A 19,203-nucleotide genomic window follows, 5' to 3' on the forward strand; every position below is an offset into this window, starting at 1 on the left:
TCATCCACTATAACCAGAACCTTTCAATTTCAAACTCAACAATGATATCTCAAATTCCCTTTGACCCAAGCCAAAAAGAAAAAGAAAATATCAGTACCACAGCTTATAATAGGGACCGGTGGATGAATTTAACACCTTTGACTCATCAATAGAAACTAGCCCACATGGCAACCACTTAAGTTGGATTCAAAATATGAATGAAATAACCAGATACGTTGCATTACTATAGCTTGTAAATCAGTCTAAAATTGCAGCTAATTGAAATTGAGTTGAAAAATGTTAGTCGATCTTAGTTGAATCAAGTTTGAATTATGTTATAATACTTGAGTTGAGAGATTTACGAGTTTAATACAATAATATATTATAAACATTAAATTCATACTTTCGTTTAAGCTAATAAAATCGAGTCAATTTTATGTTAGATATTAAAATATTACCGATTGAATTCAAATTTTAAAAATAAAACTCGAATACTTTCATTTAGCTTCCCATCTGAATCACTCCAATTATGAAATAACATTCCATTACAACCCATGTTCATTTCACGTTCTTAGTTCATGATTTTGGAAGATCTCATTTGACTAATCCATGTGTATCACTGCATTAAGGGTTTGCAGATCCTTACAGTTCTATAGAACCAAAAATCAATAAGCAAAAAAAGAATCTCTTGGAAGTTAACATTGCATGCATCTATGAATCAAAAATTAAGTGCTTCTAGTTAGCATATCTCATCAATACAAAGTGAGAAATGATTACATGTAAACTCAACAGAGAAAGCATATTTACCAAATATAATATTAAAGTTCAAAACTTTTTACCTTCTTCTTTGAATAGCTCTTCTCCATTATTTACTTCGTACATTTTTATCCACCCTTCCAGCTAATGTAAAGTAAACCTGTCAAAAGTTTTACTTTCAAGCAAAAAAGAATACATAATAAATGTAAGAATTTCTGTAACATGTAAGCAATTCATATCAGTGTCAGCTTTTTTAAGCAGAGTCCTTTGAAGATCATCTCTTGAGTTTCAGGATTTTTCGCCAAATTCGAGCACTTAAATTTTTGCCAATAATCATTCCCTATAAGCTGTCATAACAAAAATGTAATCTTTGAAGTTAGCACTTTTATAATTAGGATAGATCTTCATGTAACTCAAATTGCTACTGGCTTGCTTTCTACAAGAAAATTTTACTCTCAGGAGATAAAAGAACAGCACCAACATACGACAGGTTTTTGAAATCTAGCAAGGCTGTCTCTAAATGATATGAGATATGACTACACAATATCATCATGACCCATCAAGGATCAATTAACATTCCACCAACATGTGCTTTTTCTTTTTTTCTCTCCACATACAGGCAGACCAAAAGCAGGTACTTGTCCAATTATGACAATAAACAAATATCACATGCATGCATTAGTTGCAACTTTGTGATCTCTTTTGATCTATCTATTCTTATAGAATAACCCATATTTTATTTCAATTATGTCTTGGCAAAATGGTGTAAGATGAGAAGTAATTTATCAAACTTGCATTTGGAAGTAATAACGTTTCAGCTTCTCAAGCTTAGTGATGCTGCATTAATGCAGTCTCGAATTTCTTTTCAGGTGGCATCTTTATCTACAGGAAGGACAAGGAGGGACTAGTCAATAAATATGGCAAATGACGGTCGAATGATATTATTTTGGATTTAATTGATATTGAATTTTCAATTTAAATTATTTCGAGTTCAGTTTATTTTATTTCAGGTTAGGAAAGAGTTGAATAAGTTCATTTTGAATTTCGATTCATATTGAATTTTCAATTTAAATCATTTAGAGTTCAGTTCATTTTATTTCAAATCAATGCTTGAATATTTTTGGGTATATATTATTTTAGAGCCAAATCATTACGAGTTTAAATCGGTCCGAATTCAGATAATTTTTAATTCAATTATCTTGAATTTCATATCGATTTTCATATTAATTTAAAACTGTTATAATTAGATTTTTAAGTTAATTAATTTAAACCTTTCTATATTAGTAGTTTTAGGAATAAAAGATCTATTAATTAAGTGAAGTGTCAATTACCAATGCAATAACTAAATTATAATCAAATAATGCATAATTTAATTAGTTATTGTGATTTTATTATATCTACATCTATTTTAATTCACTTTATAAAGGTTGGATATGAATATAGAATTGAAGAGATTAGAATTGAGATTAATTCTTTTTCTTTTTGCCCATTTACAAAAAATGAGTATAACTTGTCCATATTAAAAATACTTTCGGATTCTTATTGATAACTTGTTATAATAATTTATATTTGGTTAGTTCCGACAAATCAAATTGGATTTCCAGATTTGGGTCAGTTTTTACCATCCCTGTTATGCCTTACCATAGCTACTGCTTTACCATTACAAATGATGTCGAACAGTTCTCCTAAACCATGATTAAGAATAGAAAATAGAAGGTGATATTGGAAGAGGCCAATTCAGTTGATCAAAGGCATGGTCATGGCCAGTAATATGGCATCTAAAAGCCAAGCTTGTTGGCTTGGCATTTTCAGAATTTTTCACTCTTAAAATTCAGCAGGGTGACACAAGCACGAAACAACTACTCTAGACTGGCTTAATCAACTTCCCTACGTTCTGCTACTTTTAAGGTGATTTAATGCTTGATGATACAAAGCAATAGGAGTAGGACTGTCTGGTTTCAAGATCCCCGGATGCATGCTATTGATTATTTCAATAAAACTGTATGATACAGCCGTAGAGTTTCCGCATAAATCAATCACTGAACAAGTGACGAATATGAGCTCTGGCAATTTTTCCAAGAGTGTAGGAGAATAGCATTAACAGACGTGAGCTACCATTAGCAGAATTGAGCATCCTAATGGAGAATAGTGTTGCAGGGTCTCGTGCAATATAATTGAAGAAAGGAAGGAACTAGCCGTAACAGTAGTGTGGTTCAGCTATGGCAGAGCTAGTTATCAACTAACCACGAGAGCTCAGTCCATTTCTGTTTGGCAAGGACAGCTAGCTGTAGCCCTTGCATTGAGTTTTTAACAGTGCAATTGAGCTTCCTCAAGGTGCCTACTCCATTTCAGGTACACAACCAACGTATAAACTGATCCCATTTCTGATCTTGATGCAACAAGAAGTTTCGCTGCTGAACAGAACTTCCAGCATTTTAAGTGTACGAACTCTATTTTACTTCAGTAGTTCTAGACTATTGAACATCGATTGATATTCAAAATTAAAGGGAAAATCTGCAGGCTACTAAAAGTTACGAATGTGTTGCTCCTGGTAAACCTGACTAGCAGAAAGAGCCAACAGGAAGGAGTTAAGACTACACTTTGAAGCAAGAATATGGGCAAAGAGAAAGACCCAATTTGATAACTGAGGAAAGTAATACAACATACTGAACTCTTAATATGGCATGGCTACCACGTAGAAGACCTGGTATTGGAGAGGAACCTTAATTCTCATTTGGGCAGCCACCCCCAGAAATATGCAGATAGTGAGAAATTAGGAAGATAGAGAAGAAAAATCTTATCTAATTTTCATTGCCATAGAGGTCAGTTATTAAAAATGACTCGTTCCCATTCCAACCCTCTCATTCCCCGTAAACAAATGAGAATATTATCTCTTAATAATAACCAGCCAATTCTCAATTAATTAATATTGAATAAATCAACACCAGCTCGTGGGTTCCCTGATGATTAAATTTATTTTATTGTTTTAGAATAATTCTTGATAAAGGTCTGTAACTTTTCGGCCTATTTTATTTCCTATAAATTAGCTATGAATAAGTCATAGATGTAGTGGGTTGTTAGCTATTTATTTTCCTTTTTATTCTATAAATCTGGTGGAAGTGGAAAATATATATATCTATATAAGGCAATATTTAGTATCAAATAAAATTATCTTTCACAGGCATCCCTTTCTCTTTTGTCATTTGTTTAATTATTAAGCACTTGAAATTTATTAACTATAAGCTTTTATATAACTCTGTTCAACAATCTGGTATCAGAGCCTGGTTGCGAGCACAAAATGGGTGACCTTCAAGTAGTTGGTGGAATCAAGAAGCTTAATAACTAGAATTACAATCCATGGTCTACTTGTATGATGTCCTACATGCAAGGCCAAGATCTATGGGAGTTTGAAGATGCGAATGGGATATTGCGGAAGTGGAAGATCAAAGCGGGCAAAACAATGTTCGTTTTGAAGACGACAGTTGAAGAGGATGTACTGGAGCATATTCAAGATACAAAAACTCCCAAAGAAACTTGGGATGTGTTTGCCAAGCTGTTCTCTAAGAAGAACGTTACAAAACTCCAACTCTTAGAGAGTGAGTTGCTGTCGATGGCACAACGAGACATGACGATTGCACAGTACTTCCATAAAGTGAAGTCGTTATGTCGAGAGATTTCTGAGTTGGATCCAGAGGCTCCTATTGGCGTTACCAGGATAAAGATGATCATTATCCATGGTTTGAAGCCAGAATTTAGTAGTTTTGTTACTGCCATTCAAGGATGGCAAAATCAGCCGTCGCTCGTAGAATTCGAAAATTTCCTAGCTGGCCAGGAAGCTTTAGCTAAGAAAATGGGAGGAGTCTTATTGAAAAGTGAAGAAGAGGCACTCTATGCCAACATAGGTAGGTGGAATTCTAAGCAACATGTCACAGGTGGTTCCAAAAGGTATGATGACAAGGCAAAAAGTCATCAAGGTAAATCGAGTGTCCACGAAGAAGGAGGTCCTAAGAAATTTGGCAATGGAAGAAAGTTTGAAGGGAAGTGCTACAACTGCCAAAAGAAGGGTCATATGGCAAAAGATTGCTGGTCTAAGAAGAAGGGTGTGGAGAGCAATGTTGCAACTTCTAAAGGTGAAGACGAGTAAGATGCTGAGGCATTTTTTGCTGCAGATGAAGAAGAGACAACATGTACAACAACATTTAATCAAATTGATTATGAGAATGATTGAATTGTTGACTTAGGTTGCTCAAACCATATGACCGATGATAAAGAGAAGTTGCAGAACATGTCAAAATACAAGGGAAGCCGGGTAGTGGTGACAGCGAACAACTCAAAATTGCCAATCGCTCACATTGGTAATACAATAATCCTTCCCCACTATAATGATACAAAGCTGCTGCTTCAAAATGTTTATCATGTCCCAAGTATGAAGAAAAATCTTCTCTCAGTAGCATAATTAACATCTTCTGGTTATTATGTTTTGTTTGGTCCACAAGATGTAAAAGTATATCAGGATCATGTTAATATCATAAAAGAGCCAATCATGAAGGGGCAAAGGTCGTAATTTGTCTATGTGATGTCTGCAGAAACAGCATACGTAGACAAGGCGAGGAGGAACGAGACGACAGATCTATGGCATATACGACTAAGTCACGTTAGCTATTCCAAGCTAGATGTGATGATGAGGAAGTCAATGCTAAAGGGACTCCCACAACTTGAAGTGAGGTCAGACACTGTATGTGCAGGCTGTCAATATGGAAAAGCACACCAGTTTCCGTATGGAGAATCAAAGTTTAAAGCCAATGAACCACCACAGTTGATTCACTCTAATGTGTTTGGACCAGTTAAACAAGCTTTCATTGGTGGGATGAGGTACATGGTAACTTTCATTGACACTTTCTCGAGGTATGTGTGGGTTTACTTTATGAAGGAAAAATATGAAACTCTCTCAAAATTCAAAGAGTTCAAAAAAGTGGCATAAGCAGAAGTTGGTAAAAGTATTTACTGTCTATGTACAGACAATATGGGGGAGTACACCTCAGGTGAGTTCTCAGAGTGCAGAATACGCCATCAATTTACATGTGCCAGCACTCCACAGCAAAATGGCATAGCTGAAAGGAAGAACATGCACTTAGCAGAAATTTGCCGAAGCATGGTTCATGCAAAGAATGTTTCGGGCAAATTTTAGGCAGAAGCAATGATAACCGCAACATTTATGATCAACAAACTTCCTCAACAAAGGTTATGTTTTCTCTCATCTTTTGAAAAAATATGGAACATAAAGCCTACTGTTGGTCATTTTCGAGTCTTTGGATGTATATATTATATATTTATATCTGATCACTTACGTAGCAAGATGGAAAAAAAGGCTGTTAGATGTGTCTTTGTAGGATATGATAGTCAACGGAAAGGGTGGCGTTGTTGCGATCTAGCAACTAGAAAATGATACACATCTCGAAATATAGTGTTTGATGAAGCCTCTTCATGGTGGTCCTCAAACAAAGAGGTATCTTCAGATTCAGATGTCTTTACTGATCTGTTGCAAACTTCTCAAGTTCAATTGAGATCGAATGAAACTAAAGATGTAAATCAAGATGGTGAGATCAATGAAACAGTAGCCCAAAGTCCTTGGCAAACCGGTGTCCATAAAAAACTAAGCGAAGAAGGAGACATTAATGAAGCAGAAACACGGATTACGCCTAGAAGATCAAAGAGGATCAGAAAGCCGAATCCCAGATACGCAAATGCCGCCATAGTAGAAGAAGCAGATGCAACGGAACCAGAGACATTTGAGGAAGCATGTCAAAATCATGAATGGAATAAAGCTATGGAAGAGGAAATTTCTGCGTTAGAGAAAAATCAGACCTGGGAGCTTGTACTAAAGCCAAGAGACGTGAAGCCTATCTCCTGCAAATGGGTGTACAAGATAAAGCATCGCACTGATGGGTCAATAGAGAGACACAAGGCTCGTTTGGTAGCTCGAGGGTTCTCTCAACAATATGGACTATACTATGATGAAACGTTTAGTCTAGTTACAAAGCTTACTACTGTACGAGTCCTACTAGCACTCGCAGCTAGTAAAAGTTGGAACTTGTGGCAGCTCGATGTAAGAATGCATTTTTACATGGAGAGTTGGACCGGGATATCTACATGAATCAGCCAATAGGTTTTCAGAGTAAAGATCATCCTGAGCATGTGTGTAAACTTTGGAAGGCACTCTATGGGCTAAAACAAGCACCGAGGGCATAGTATGGTAAAATTGCTGAATTTTTGACTTATAGTGGTTATTTGGTGACATCTGCAGATTCTAGCTAGTTCGTCAAAGCTGAAGGAGCTATTATGCTAGTGTATGTAGATGATTTAATTGTCACAGGAGATTATGAAGAAGAGATTCTCCAAACTGAAAAGAATTTTTCAGTTCAGTTTCAAATGAAAGAACTTGGACAGCTCAAGCATTTCCTTGGTCTGGAGATTGATCATACGCATGAAGGAATATATCTCAAGCAATAAAAATATTCCAAAGATTTGTTGAAAAAGTTTGGAATGCTTAAATGCTAGCCACTCACGACACCGATGGAGCCAAATGTAAAATTATGTGCTCATGAAAGGAAAGATTTGGAAGATGCTACGATATGCCGGCGGTTGGTAGATAGCCTTATCTATTCAACTTTGACTAGGCCGGATATTTCTTTTGCAGTTGGTTTGATAAGTCGCTACATGCAAAATCCGAAGAAACCCCATTTGGAAGCAGCTCGGCAAATCTTGAGATAGGTAAAGAGTACACTTGGCTATGGTATTATGTACAAGAAAGGTGGAGATTGCAAGTTAGTTGGCTATTGCAATACCGATTATGCAGGTGACCATGATAATCAACGTTCAACTACTGGATATGTTTTCATGCTTGGGTCTGGAGCAATTTTTTGGTGTAGCAAAAGACAACCGACAGTGTCTTTGTCAACAACAGAAGCAGAATATCGAGCAGCGACGATGGCAGCTCAAGAAAGCACTTGGCTTGTGTTATTATTGAAGGACTTGCATCAATCAATAGAGTATATGACATTCATTTGTATTGCGATAACCTGTCAGCCATAAGATTAGCAAAAAGTTCAATTTTTCACGCAAGAACTAAACATGTGGAGGTGTACTATCATTTTATCAGAGAGAATGTATTGCAAGAGGAAATTCATTTGGAGCATGTTGGAACAGAAAGACAAGCTGCAGATTTGTTTACAAAATATTTGGGCAGCAATAAACTTAAAAATTTCTGCAATCAACTTGGCATGGTGAAAAGATCAGAAGCTGATGTTGAGGGGGAGTATTGAATAAATCAACACCAGCTCGTGGATCCCCTGTTGATTAAATTTATTTTATTATTTTAGAATAATTCTTCATAAGGATATGTAACTTTTTAGCCTATTTTATTTCCTATAAATTAACTATGAATAAGTTATAAATGCATTGAGTTGTTAGTTATTTATTTTCCTTTATTCTGTAAATCTAGTGAAAGTAGAAAATATATAATATATGAATAGCATCAAATAAAATTATATTTCACGAACATCCCTTTCTCTTTTGTCATTTGTTTAATTATTAAGCACTTGAAGTTTATTAACTGTTCAACAATTAACACGAATGAAAGATTAATTTATTGGCATGATGAGAATTTCTAAGGAAAAAACAAAATGGGCACTAATTCTATCTTGCAAAATGACATGTATCAACATTTATAGACAATTGTCATGGAAAAGACAAATCCTCGAGAGTTGTTAAGAACATGGACGTCCCAATTGGCGTATCACGCAGCAGGTTTGGAAGAGGGTGGCCGTCCCTTTGTGTTGCAAGTTGTTTCTGTGGACTGAATACATGACCTGTGCGGATCACAACAGAGCAACCTTACTATTGCTCCCCCAAGCTTATTGTTTGGACATTACTACCATGACCAGATCCTATTGCTCTACACATGGTATTAGATCCACATATTGTTTCTTAACTTGGACATGGCGGAGTTGCTTCTTAGTATGGTGGTGGAGGATAGACTCCAGGGAAGGGACCTAAAAAGAGATGATTCTTAACAGTAAGGCTGAGGTGCATGATAACATCAAGAGAAAACAGTATACAAATTCATATTAAGTCATCTCACCTGGAGGATAATAGGGCGAAGCATTTGGAGGTGGTGGATATGGTGGTGGAGGATAAGCAGAAGGTGCTGGATATGGGTGAGGAGGATAAGCAGTTGATGAAGGGTATGCAGATGGTGGATATGCTGGATTAGGTGGGTAGGAAGGATAAGGAGATGGAGGAGCATAGGCGGTAGCTAGTTGTGGGTAATGACCTGTAGAGGCTGGAGGTGGCGTGGAGTACATTGAGACATGAGGAGCAGGTGCAGCATATGAGGGAGCAGGTGCAGCATATGGTGGAGCAGAAGGAGCAAAGCTACCTGCTGGTTTCTGCAATAAACAAATGGAATAATTCAACTTCTGCAAATAAAAATTTCATGATAGATGGACAGGTGATCTTGCAATTGAACAGTTGCAAAATACTTACACTAGCATTTGCATAATGCAAAATGAGCCTCACTTCACCAGCATATCTGCAACAGATGCAAACAAACTTTGTGAGAGATGCATCACCAAAATTATTTTCCACACAGGGAATTCAAATTGTAAATACAATTCTACAACTTTATTACGTGGAATTCAATAAACCTAAAGCAACTTCTATCAAAATTGATGGAATTTGAACAAGTTTTACATCCCTCAGACAAATGATTGGATCATAATTACTCCACATAGATTTATAAAACGATATTTCTAGCTCCCTCTCCATGGAGTTTTTAGTAATTCAGAAGTTAAATCTTGACAGTGCATAAAATCATGCATACAGAGTTATTCTTGTTCTTTCTAATTCTAAAGCGACTTTCCTCAACAATCAAATGGCACCTAATTACTTGCTGAAAGAGATGAAAACTAGTATGGAAAATTTCAGTAGGAAAAGGAAACCCCATCTCTCTTATGCTCTGTGATCAAGAATTTATCTCATTTGGGGAAAGATTAAGGGCCTGGTTAGCAATTATGTGGTTGAAAGCTATCCAAATAGTTGGCATGTCCAAAAGTTTTAACTAGACAACGAAAGCAGCACTTTATGGTCGCCAAAAAGTCTATCCAAATCTCAACAAGTGATAATCATTCGAGTTATCTCATATGTCGGCAGGACAACAAAAAAGAATAGTTTAGCATATATATGCTTTCTCTTTGACGCTTGAAACTACAAGTTGAAACTTGAAGAGGAGATAAGCTGTAAGCATGGGTCCAGAACTAAGGAAATATTAAGGATTGAATATCCTGAAGAGTGTTCAGTTATGATAGTAAGAATCATACGGAGGAGATGCTATGAAAATGTTCAGCACAAACTTCAAATCCTTTCTTCACAAACTCAGATGCGTCAAAATTATGAGGGAACAAAACAGAATGGAGTCTGATTTAAAAGATTAGTGTTTGAGCAGATATGCAATGTAGAACACCTAACAAATTCTTAGTAGCTATCATGTAATGCAAGTTGCCATTGTAAGTACCTGCCAGTTTTAGTTTGAAGTGTCCAGGTGCTATCATCATAGCCCTCTGATAGAACCTTCTGCAATTGAACCCTACACAGGCATTACAAATAAGCAAAGTCAAGCTTAACTACAAGAAACAAACAGGCATTAGGTAATACACAAAGAAAACAGGGGGATAAAAAGGTTCAGAGATTAATTACTTTCCACTGCCAATGAAATCATCATATGTTAAAGTATTGCTGTTCCAAACCACAAGGTTTAGCTCTCTTAGCCCTTCGATTAAAGTAAATACAAACTTCTCTTGGAATGTAGGATTTTTACCACCATCTATATTTTTACCAAAAAATTGAGAAAAAGAAAAGGTCATATATCTTTATCAAATTTTTTAAAACACAAAAAACAAAGTGCTCAATTTTCAGATCTCTAAAAAGCTCAAACATAAAATACAACACATAATCATACCTGTACATGTTCTCGTACGGGATTTATTGCTACCATATTCAACAATAACATAAGGATCTTGCCTTGAAATCCATTCTGTATCTTTCAATTTGTTGCACCCAACAACTGCATGCATCCAAATAACAAAAACAACAAAAGAACCAATCAATCCAAGAAAATCGAAAAGAACAGTTAATGGGCTCATTTAACATGGTTAAAAGAACATTACTTTAACAAAAAGAAAACATACCAGTAACTTCAAGAAGCTGGCCTTGAATACCAGAAATATGTGACATGGTAGAAGAAGAATAAAGAGAAGAAGATGAAGATGGCTGAATGTTGGAATAATGATACATTTGACTCTAAACAAAAGGGTCTCCCTTTTCTTATATTATTTGTTTAATTGAACTTGGATATCCGAACAAGTCTTTGATAATAATTTTGTTATGTAATTGACGGACTCTTTGCGTCGCCTTTTTTTATAAAGAGGGAGTTTTTCGTCGCTAATAATTCTGGATTATTTTCTGGGTTGGTTTTAGGTTTTTATATAGGCGCAGTTAAATTTCAGGCAGTTAAGCGATTGTTGGGTCGGTCCACGCGTTTTAAGCTTTTATTACACCAATGCTTTACGCGCCTACGAAATCTGAATGGCCTTATCCATTTCTTAATTTACCGTGAATTCTCTTTTCATAAATTATTTTTAAAAAAAAAAGATGAATCAAATTTTTTGTTAATTAATAAATTTAAAAAAACTAACTTCATTGATTTTTTAATAATTAAATTTAATAAATTGGTAATTCTAATACTTCATATTTTTATTCGCTAATCATATTAAATATAAAGGAATGGAATGTAATTTTTCATTTCATTTCAAAATAAATGCCACTTTTAAAAAGTTAATCTAGTTTCTCATTAATAATTTTTTTATCATTATTTGAGCTCTTATTTATGCAAATATGTGAAATCAGGGGCATGTAATTATACTTTTCCAAATAGAAATTGCAAAATGATTTTGTCAAATGCATCGCTAATTACTTATAATTATCGAGTTATTAAATTTGTTTTACTATTAAATATTGCACCAAACAAAGCACATAGTATTAAAATGTAGCAAGGTAAACCATGAACCATCAATGGAAAGGAAAAGTCCAAAATGGCCAAGACGATGTGGAAGTGACATGGTCAAAATGCATATTCTTCTTCGAATATAATTGGATTTCTTTGGTAATGTCATGGAAGGTGACATTTGGCAACAACCATTTCCATCTAACTAAAACGTGTAATCAATCATAAGAGAATTAGTAAACCTACAAAGTGCAAATAAATAGTATAGTATAGTCAGCTTTCTATGAGAAGCTACAATGAAATGCAAAGCCATTTTCTCATTCTCATCCTCTTCTCAACTAAAGATATCAAAAACCATGAGGTATGTAAGATGGGAACTGCGAAGATTTCAGGAGAGAAGGGACCTTGGAAAGCAGCTTCTCTTTTCCAAGGCAGAACCTAAGATGGTTTTAGCTTCTGAGAAATAATACAACCCCTGAAGATGAATAGAAACATACTTGTACAGCATTAATCTAATAATATACATCTTTCTTTAATGAAAACAATGGAACAAATTCTCTTGCCACAATATAATGCAACAATTATTCATACATTCAGCCTACTTTTGACTTAGACCAATAAGCCAGAAACAGACATTTACATTTAAAAGAAAAAGAAGGAAAAAAAAAAAAACGAATGGACTGAACCAACATCACCACCGGTATGTGTATAACTTGCAAGCTGATTTATGTACAGAAGATCCTTCCAGAAAGACATCAGCTTTCTCCTCTCTCATTCACTTTCATAGTCTTCATCATCCCCAAATGTGAAAACAGAAGCATCGGCAGCCATAACTTTGAACTCACTTTCTGAATTGTTAACTTCAACCCCCGAGACAACTCCACCAACTGCATCACTTTTTGGCTGACCAGAATTATGCATCTGTTGTGAGCCTGTGTTCCCAATAGAAAAATGTTCGGTTGCATGTGTTAAACTTGCAATTTGATCTGATTTAGTATTAGTTTCTGAACTAGAGGTGGTTGAGGTCGCACTTTTCCCCCCTGCAGAGGCAGCTTGGGCTTGCCTGAATTTTGAGGACACAGATTCCTCTGCCTCACTGTCAGAGAACACATCATCCTTTTCAGTACTTCCCCGGTCTTTATTTTGGCTTCGAACCGCTGGGGCTGGATCTGGAGCCGGAGCAGCACTTGAACCTTCATTTGATTTGTTAGTAGCAGTCTCACTGTTAGTCCCTGCCGGAGTGGTGCCACTATAATCTACTAGGACAACCTCCACCTGGAATCCAGGCGAAGGCAGTTTCCTCTGCATGATATCCAACCAGATTGTTATGGCCAAGTGTATGCTTAAACAAGAAAAGATATTAGAGAACAGTAATGCTTATCTGGCTAGAGCCCCTTTTGCTGCAAGGAGAATCCCATCTATTATTGAAATCATTACTGCATATTAATATTTATGCTGATTACCTTGTCAAACCCATCAATGTCGTTTGTGTTCAAAACCTTTCTATTTTCCATCATTGTCGTGTTTAACCAACTGAAAAATCACAGAAAGGATAATCAGCAACGAAACTCGTCCTCAAATCTATGATTTCTGTTCAGAGGGAATCAGCATAGATACTAACAAGTAAAAGTCTCCTTGGCGATCATGAAAATGGACTTTAAAGTCTCCAGCCACCTCTGCTAGACCAGGTTCCCCTGGCAAAGCAAAGACCATAACCCCTTTCTTTGGTGCACTAAACCAATAGTCTTCTGGCTGCAGAAAGAAACATACATCTTTCAAAACTCATTTAGACAAAAGTATACACACAATTTAAAAAAAAAATACGCAAATCTAAATAAGGGTTAGTAGAATCTTGGCATCACACATCTATCAAATACTCATTTGAACATACCGACAAATCCTTGGTTCTGGGATGCTTTTTAGTGGAGAAGAGAACACCTGTGTTAAGGAAAGCATTTGCTGTTATCAATGAAGATATCAAAACCACAAATTTATTTAGCCCACAGTAATATAAAGTTCAAACTTTAAGTTGTATTTTGTTCTTCATTTTTCTCTTTCTGTTCTAACGGTATACCTCATAATATGTGCATGAATAATCCCACAACCGAGGGGTGATCACTTCTGGTATCATTTATTGTATTACCAGTCATTACTTAGAGAAAGAAAAAAGGCCTCATTTTAAATATATGGAAAGCAATTCTCTATAGACTTGGAGTGGTAGATAAAAGGCATTACTGCACTATCTGTTTCAGGAGGTACAGGAGGTCTGGGTCTCATCATTATAGAGAACAATCCTCTCACAATAGTTCACCAACCAAAAGAATATACTGCTTTTCTTTCATAAAGACAAGACTATTCATCGATACACAGCAACTTGGAGGTTTACGTAGACAATCATAAAAATAGAATTTATAAGCACACATAATGCCTTGGACAAAACACATCAAGCCAAAAACAAATAAAGAATATAAGAACTCAAGAATGAGACATTTCTTTCAACCTGTGATAAGTTTAGAGAATTGAACACAACAATGAGAACATGGACTGCTATTATGAACTTGATTCATTAAAAAAAGAAGAGAAGCAGAAAGAATACCATTATGATCAGAAACAGTAATAGAGGGCCTGATCCAATATGGGCAACGGTGAAGCCGAAATCCCCTAAGCATGCACCTGAATAAAACATAACGTTATTAACCACAGAGAAAGAAAAAAACAAAGAAGAAACTAAAATAGAAGATTAAAAGAAAAGAGCTTATATTAAACACTAAGCCAGAAATATACCTACGTCCTGGTTGGTTTTCTCCATTGAAATATGTTAAAGTGCGCTCGAAGTATTTTACATATCTCTGCACAAAGGACAAAGACAATCAGATATATTGTAAAGAAGCTCAGCCAAGGGATTAAATATCCCGCATGTGCATCTTCAATAATTATGACTCTACTGCACTCACAATCTGACTTGGTAGAACAAGCCCTTTAGCATCAAAACACCTCTTCTGGTTGTAGTAATCAATGGATTCTTCAGCAGTAGGAAAGAACTAGAGAAAGAAAGAAAACCAATCTACAATTAAAGACGCAGCAATAAATAAGAAGTGTGCCACTAGATATTCCACTAACCTAATCTTCATTCAGATGCTGAAAGAAACTTGTACCTTTAGGTATAGAAGAAGGCTTGAAATCATCAATCCTGTCCTTGCCATTCCAGCCTTGCAGTGCACCACCACAACATTCTCAATATCCTCTTTCAACCATGAGTAAGCACTTTGGCAAAATGATATTATCAGTTGAATTGGAGGGCAATTGTGGTCATCAAATGGAAAACTAGCCAGCTTCCCTTCAAATAGTGATGCATCATACAGCCTCTCAGAACAAAGATTGTACACTTTATACTTGCCCTGCACAATAAAAGCCATCAAAAGAAAAATAAGTGAATTAATAAAAGCACATGCAATGTTCCACATATAGAAGTTCAAAACGAATTGAACTTTTGGAGTACACTTTAAATAGAAGACCACCCTTGCGTACCAAAACTGAATTTTTAGGTGCATAGAATCAGCAGTCGGAAGGTAACATTTGATTCCATTAAGCTAAAATTAGGGAAGGGAGGCAAATGGCAGTAGCAAAATTCAGTACAATATACATAAGGACATATAACTGCTCTCTAGATAGAGACGTTTCCAAGGGAGAGGACTCATGCAGAACATATAATATTTCAATAAACATGTCCACAGCTCAAACTCAAAAGGAATACTGCGCACTTGGAGTGCCAATAGAAAGACAGACAGGGCTGTTGTATCCCATTGGCACAAAAGGGAACATAGATGAATCCATCATTTTCTTCCACAAATAAGCAGAAAATAGATCATATTGCATTTTATTTATGAAAAGTGAAAATAAGAAGCACTCATTCACAAAAAGAAAAAAAGCAAATTTGTATAAAGTATATCTTAGCATTTCTTTGTCAAGCACAATACCAAGTAAAGTTCAGAGTAACATTTCATAATTATTACTTAGTATAAATTACATGGGCACACAATGTGAGATCATTAGGTGTCAAACAGAGGAAAATAAAGCCATAAAGATTTGAAGTAAAGAGTAGACATATGTATCAACCTTGTGATGAGTTTCAAAAAACTTGATCACTTCTTCCATGTGGTTTCGATAAAATCCCTGCACCACAAAGCTTGATAGTTGAACTATTGGTGCTACAATGATTAGGAAAATTAAAAACAATTCATGGTGCAGATTAACCTATTACCTCAACATATCCAAAAAACCCAGAGCTCATATCCCCAGCAGGGAACCCCATCGCAATTATATTCTCCGTGATATATGTCATGTCCAAATCAAATCCTCCTTCCTGGAGAGAAGTAACAGCCATCAACCAGAAACCACATACACATGCATCATTTTGAGAAATAAATTATCACAAAATGAAGAAAAAAATAATTAATGAATATAGATTATATTTACTTTTGTAATCCTTTAATCCAGGCGTTATCATTCCAAACTAGTTCTCTTCTGAATTAATGAACTTTTTTTCCTTAGATTTCGTTCTTAGTTAGTATAAAGAATATATAAGGGATTTGCCAAAGTTCACCCCAAGTATACATGATTGACAACCACTTCTGTGTCTCTAAGTCTCTCCTTCGATGAATAATTTTTTCCTTATCAGGGAAAAGAAAACAACAGCAAGTACAAAAAAAAATAAAAAATGCTGACTTCTTCCTTAACACTATTCCTATTAAACAAGTTCTAAGAATGGTGGTAGACTAGCATGTAAACATCTACTAGACATCATTAAAATTGTAGGAATAACCAAAGAAAGAACACTATTGATGAAACGAACCATCACAAGGAAGAAAGGAACAATAAGTAAACCATGAAAGCGATCTATGTCACGTTAAATAAAATTCAAAAAATTGCACAGCAGAGATAATCCCACACCTGGTATCTTCGCTTATTTTGAGAGACAGCATGCCGAGCCTTGACTTGTACTGCCTTCACTGCATTCTTAGATGTATCAACCAAGCCTTTAGTAATTGTTCCAATAAAACCAGGTTGTAGTGAAGTTGGTGAGGTTCCTTCAGGGCTATCATCAGCTGCAGGAGATTTCGGAGACAAGCGGAGTCCCAATCCACTAGTAAAACGAGCAAAAGTTGATTTTCCAGTATTTCCAGTTGGTGAATCATCTTGTGAGGCAGCTGATGGCTGGGGAATTTTCAAACTTTTGGCCCAAGATGCTATGCCAGCTGCAGATAGCTTCGACGGTGCATCACGTGGAGAATTATCTGGTCCAGGATCTGCTACAGTAGGAGGCTGTATGTCAGGAGCTTTAACAGATGGAGTTGATGAATCAACAGATCCAGAATCCATTCCTCCGACTCAAACTTCCTGAGAATTATCTAAGAACTATATCAAAGAAGCATTCAAGATGATGAAACTGTAGTATAAGCTGCCAATAAACTGAACTAGAAAAACTACAACTGCAAACTCAAACCTTTTTGTTTGGAAAATCTAGAAATGCAAGAAGTCAATTGAATCGAATTATACTTAGTCAATTCAATAGTTGTTAGAATCCAAATCTTGTAACTTAAAAATGCAAAGCATTTTGCACATCAAGAACTTATTCCATTGAATTTGAAATCAGGCAGCAATACGAAAATATAAAAACAATTACAGAGAAAAGTGTTATATGCTATGTAAACTTATTTTACTTTATTTATTAATTAATTAATTAATTTGGAAGAAAAAGCTAATGTCATGAAAAATGAATCATTCCCAGGAAATTTAAGCTGCTTCCACACTGCATTTAAGATCAATCAATCAAACAAAAGTGCATTCTTTTTTACTTCGAAATTAGAAATCATCATTTGTTGCTCCACAATAACGACTAAAACACATAACATTACGCCACTCAATAAAACAATCACTCAAAACATTATTTCACAACCAATCCTTAATTGAAAGACATAATTGACAATCGAATTGAAAATTGAGAGTGAGAAACACGAGATCTATGGCTGTGCTCTTACCTTATTGAGACTGTATAGGCCAATTGATTAGTGAAGCTGAATTAGGGTTTGAGAGAGAGAAAGAGAGTAATTTTTCTACTAAATCTTTTGAGATCAGTTAGAGAGAAGCATTGGTGTTTGCGTCACGTGGGATGGGTCTGGTCAATGGATGATAATGGTGTTGTTTTCAGTTTTATTGTAATCCAACGGAGGAGAAGGATCGGGGAATCCTACAGTGCGTTTGATTGATTTATTTTTTGTCTGTGTCTCATCTGCCCTTAATCATTAATATCAATTTGGAATCTTAATTAATTATTGAGAGCTTTTATATTTTTTAGGATTTATCTATAATAATGTGTCATAAATCCTTTTCTGAATAAATGATATTTTGATTTTAGTATTATTTTATATATATATATATATATATATATATTAATGAGACCTAAAATATTTTTAATATGTATATTTAATTTTAATATATAAATTTTTTATTTTTAATGTGTATACTTATATTTGCTATATAGAATTTCAATTGTATATATAGTTTTATAATTTTTTTTATTAATTTATCAACATATTAATTATATTTTAATATTATATTAACTAACAAATAATTTTTTAATAAGATAATAATATTAGTTATATTTTAAAGATACTAGATTAATTATATTTAATATTATATTAATTAATTAATTTTATAATTAAATAATAATTCTAATTTTAAAAATAACATCTTAAATTATATTTTAATATTATATTTAATAATAAATTAGTTTTTCATTATCTAATAAACTTTTAAATTTAAAAATTATAATATCATATTGACATATTAATTTATATAATATTAAAATTAATTAAATAAATAATTTTTATATTATTATATTAATAAAATTTTAAATTTTAAAAAATTAACAATAGAATAGTTAATTTACTATTATTTTTAAAAATTTAAAATTTTATATTAAATATTAAAAAATTATTAAATTGTATTTATTAACTTAATTTTATAATCAAAATAATAATAATTTTTATGCAACAAAAATTAGTTAATTAATTAATTAATTTATATTGTACACCTATAAAAATAATTAGCAACTTCTTTTTAATAGATTTATTTATTTATTAAAAATAATACTTACATAATTCTAATGTATATCTATTCATACACTAAATGAATAAATGTGTGATATATATTACTAATATTGATAATTAGTAAAACAGCGGTAGACTAGCATAGACTCCACATCTATCATCATGTGTGTCCATAAGTTTCAATTGAATCTGTATTCATATTCATGATTTTCTAAATTATGAATATAATAATATAATAATAATATCAATGAGAAAGAGAAGTAGGCTTAACGATTATATAATAAATTTCTGGTGGTACTT

General features: G+C 34.3%; 2 protein-coding genes across 4 annotated transcripts; both read right to left on the reverse strand.

Annotated features, from left to right (window-relative positions):
- Positions 1-8,358: 8,358 nt before the first annotated feature.
- LOC8288142 (leucine-rich repeat extensin-like protein 3) lies at positions 8,359-11,258 on the reverse strand. The gene is made up of 7 exons (XM_002518657.4): positions 10,980-11,258; positions 10,751-10,855; positions 10,489-10,615; positions 10,307-10,378; positions 9,280-9,325; positions 8,876-9,182; positions 8,359-8,786 (listed from the first exon to the last, which is right to left on the reverse strand). Exons 1-7 carry the CDS (start codon positions 11,083-11,085, stop codon positions 8,749-8,751), a joined length of 801 nt encoding a protein of 266 aa, XP_002518703.2. The 5' UTR covers positions 11,086-11,258; the 3' UTR covers positions 8,359-8,748.
- A 1,043-nt stretch (positions 11,259-12,301) lies between these two features.
- Positions 12,302-18,059, reverse strand: LOC8288143 (phosphatidylinositol 3,4,5-trisphosphate 3-phosphatase and protein-tyrosine-phosphatase PTEN2A). Of its 3 annotated transcripts, none has more exons than XM_015718892.2 (12): positions 17,833-18,059; positions 16,745-17,191; positions 16,056-16,157; positions 15,911-15,967; positions 14,950-15,192; positions 14,749-14,835; positions 14,579-14,643; positions 14,391-14,467; positions 13,686-13,732; positions 13,416-13,546; positions 13,258-13,327; positions 12,302-13,096 (listed from the first exon to the last, which is right to left on the reverse strand). In XM_015718892.2, exons 2-12 carry the CDS (start codon positions 17,171-17,173, stop codon positions 12,566-12,568), a joined length of 1,839 nt encoding a protein of 612 aa, XP_015574378.1. In that variant the 5' UTR covers positions 17,174-17,191; positions 17,833-18,059; the 3' UTR covers positions 12,302-12,565. The 3 variants fall into 3 exon arrangements, with proteins under 3 accessions (XP_015574378.1, XP_048231844.1, XP_025013034.1); XM_048375887.1 differs by having other exon boundaries at positions 16,745-17,202; positions 17,833-18,015; XM_025157266.2 differs by having other exon boundaries at positions 16,745-17,209; positions 17,833-18,015.
- Positions 18,060-19,203: the final 1,144 nt, after the last annotated feature.

The sequence above is a fragment of the Ricinus communis genome, chromosome 6 (genome assembly GCF_019578655.1).
Source record: "Ricinus communis isolate WT05 ecotype wild-type chromosome 6, ASM1957865v1, whole genome shotgun sequence".
NCBI lineage: Eukaryota > Viridiplantae > Streptophyta > Magnoliopsida > Malpighiales > Euphorbiaceae > Ricinus > Ricinus communis.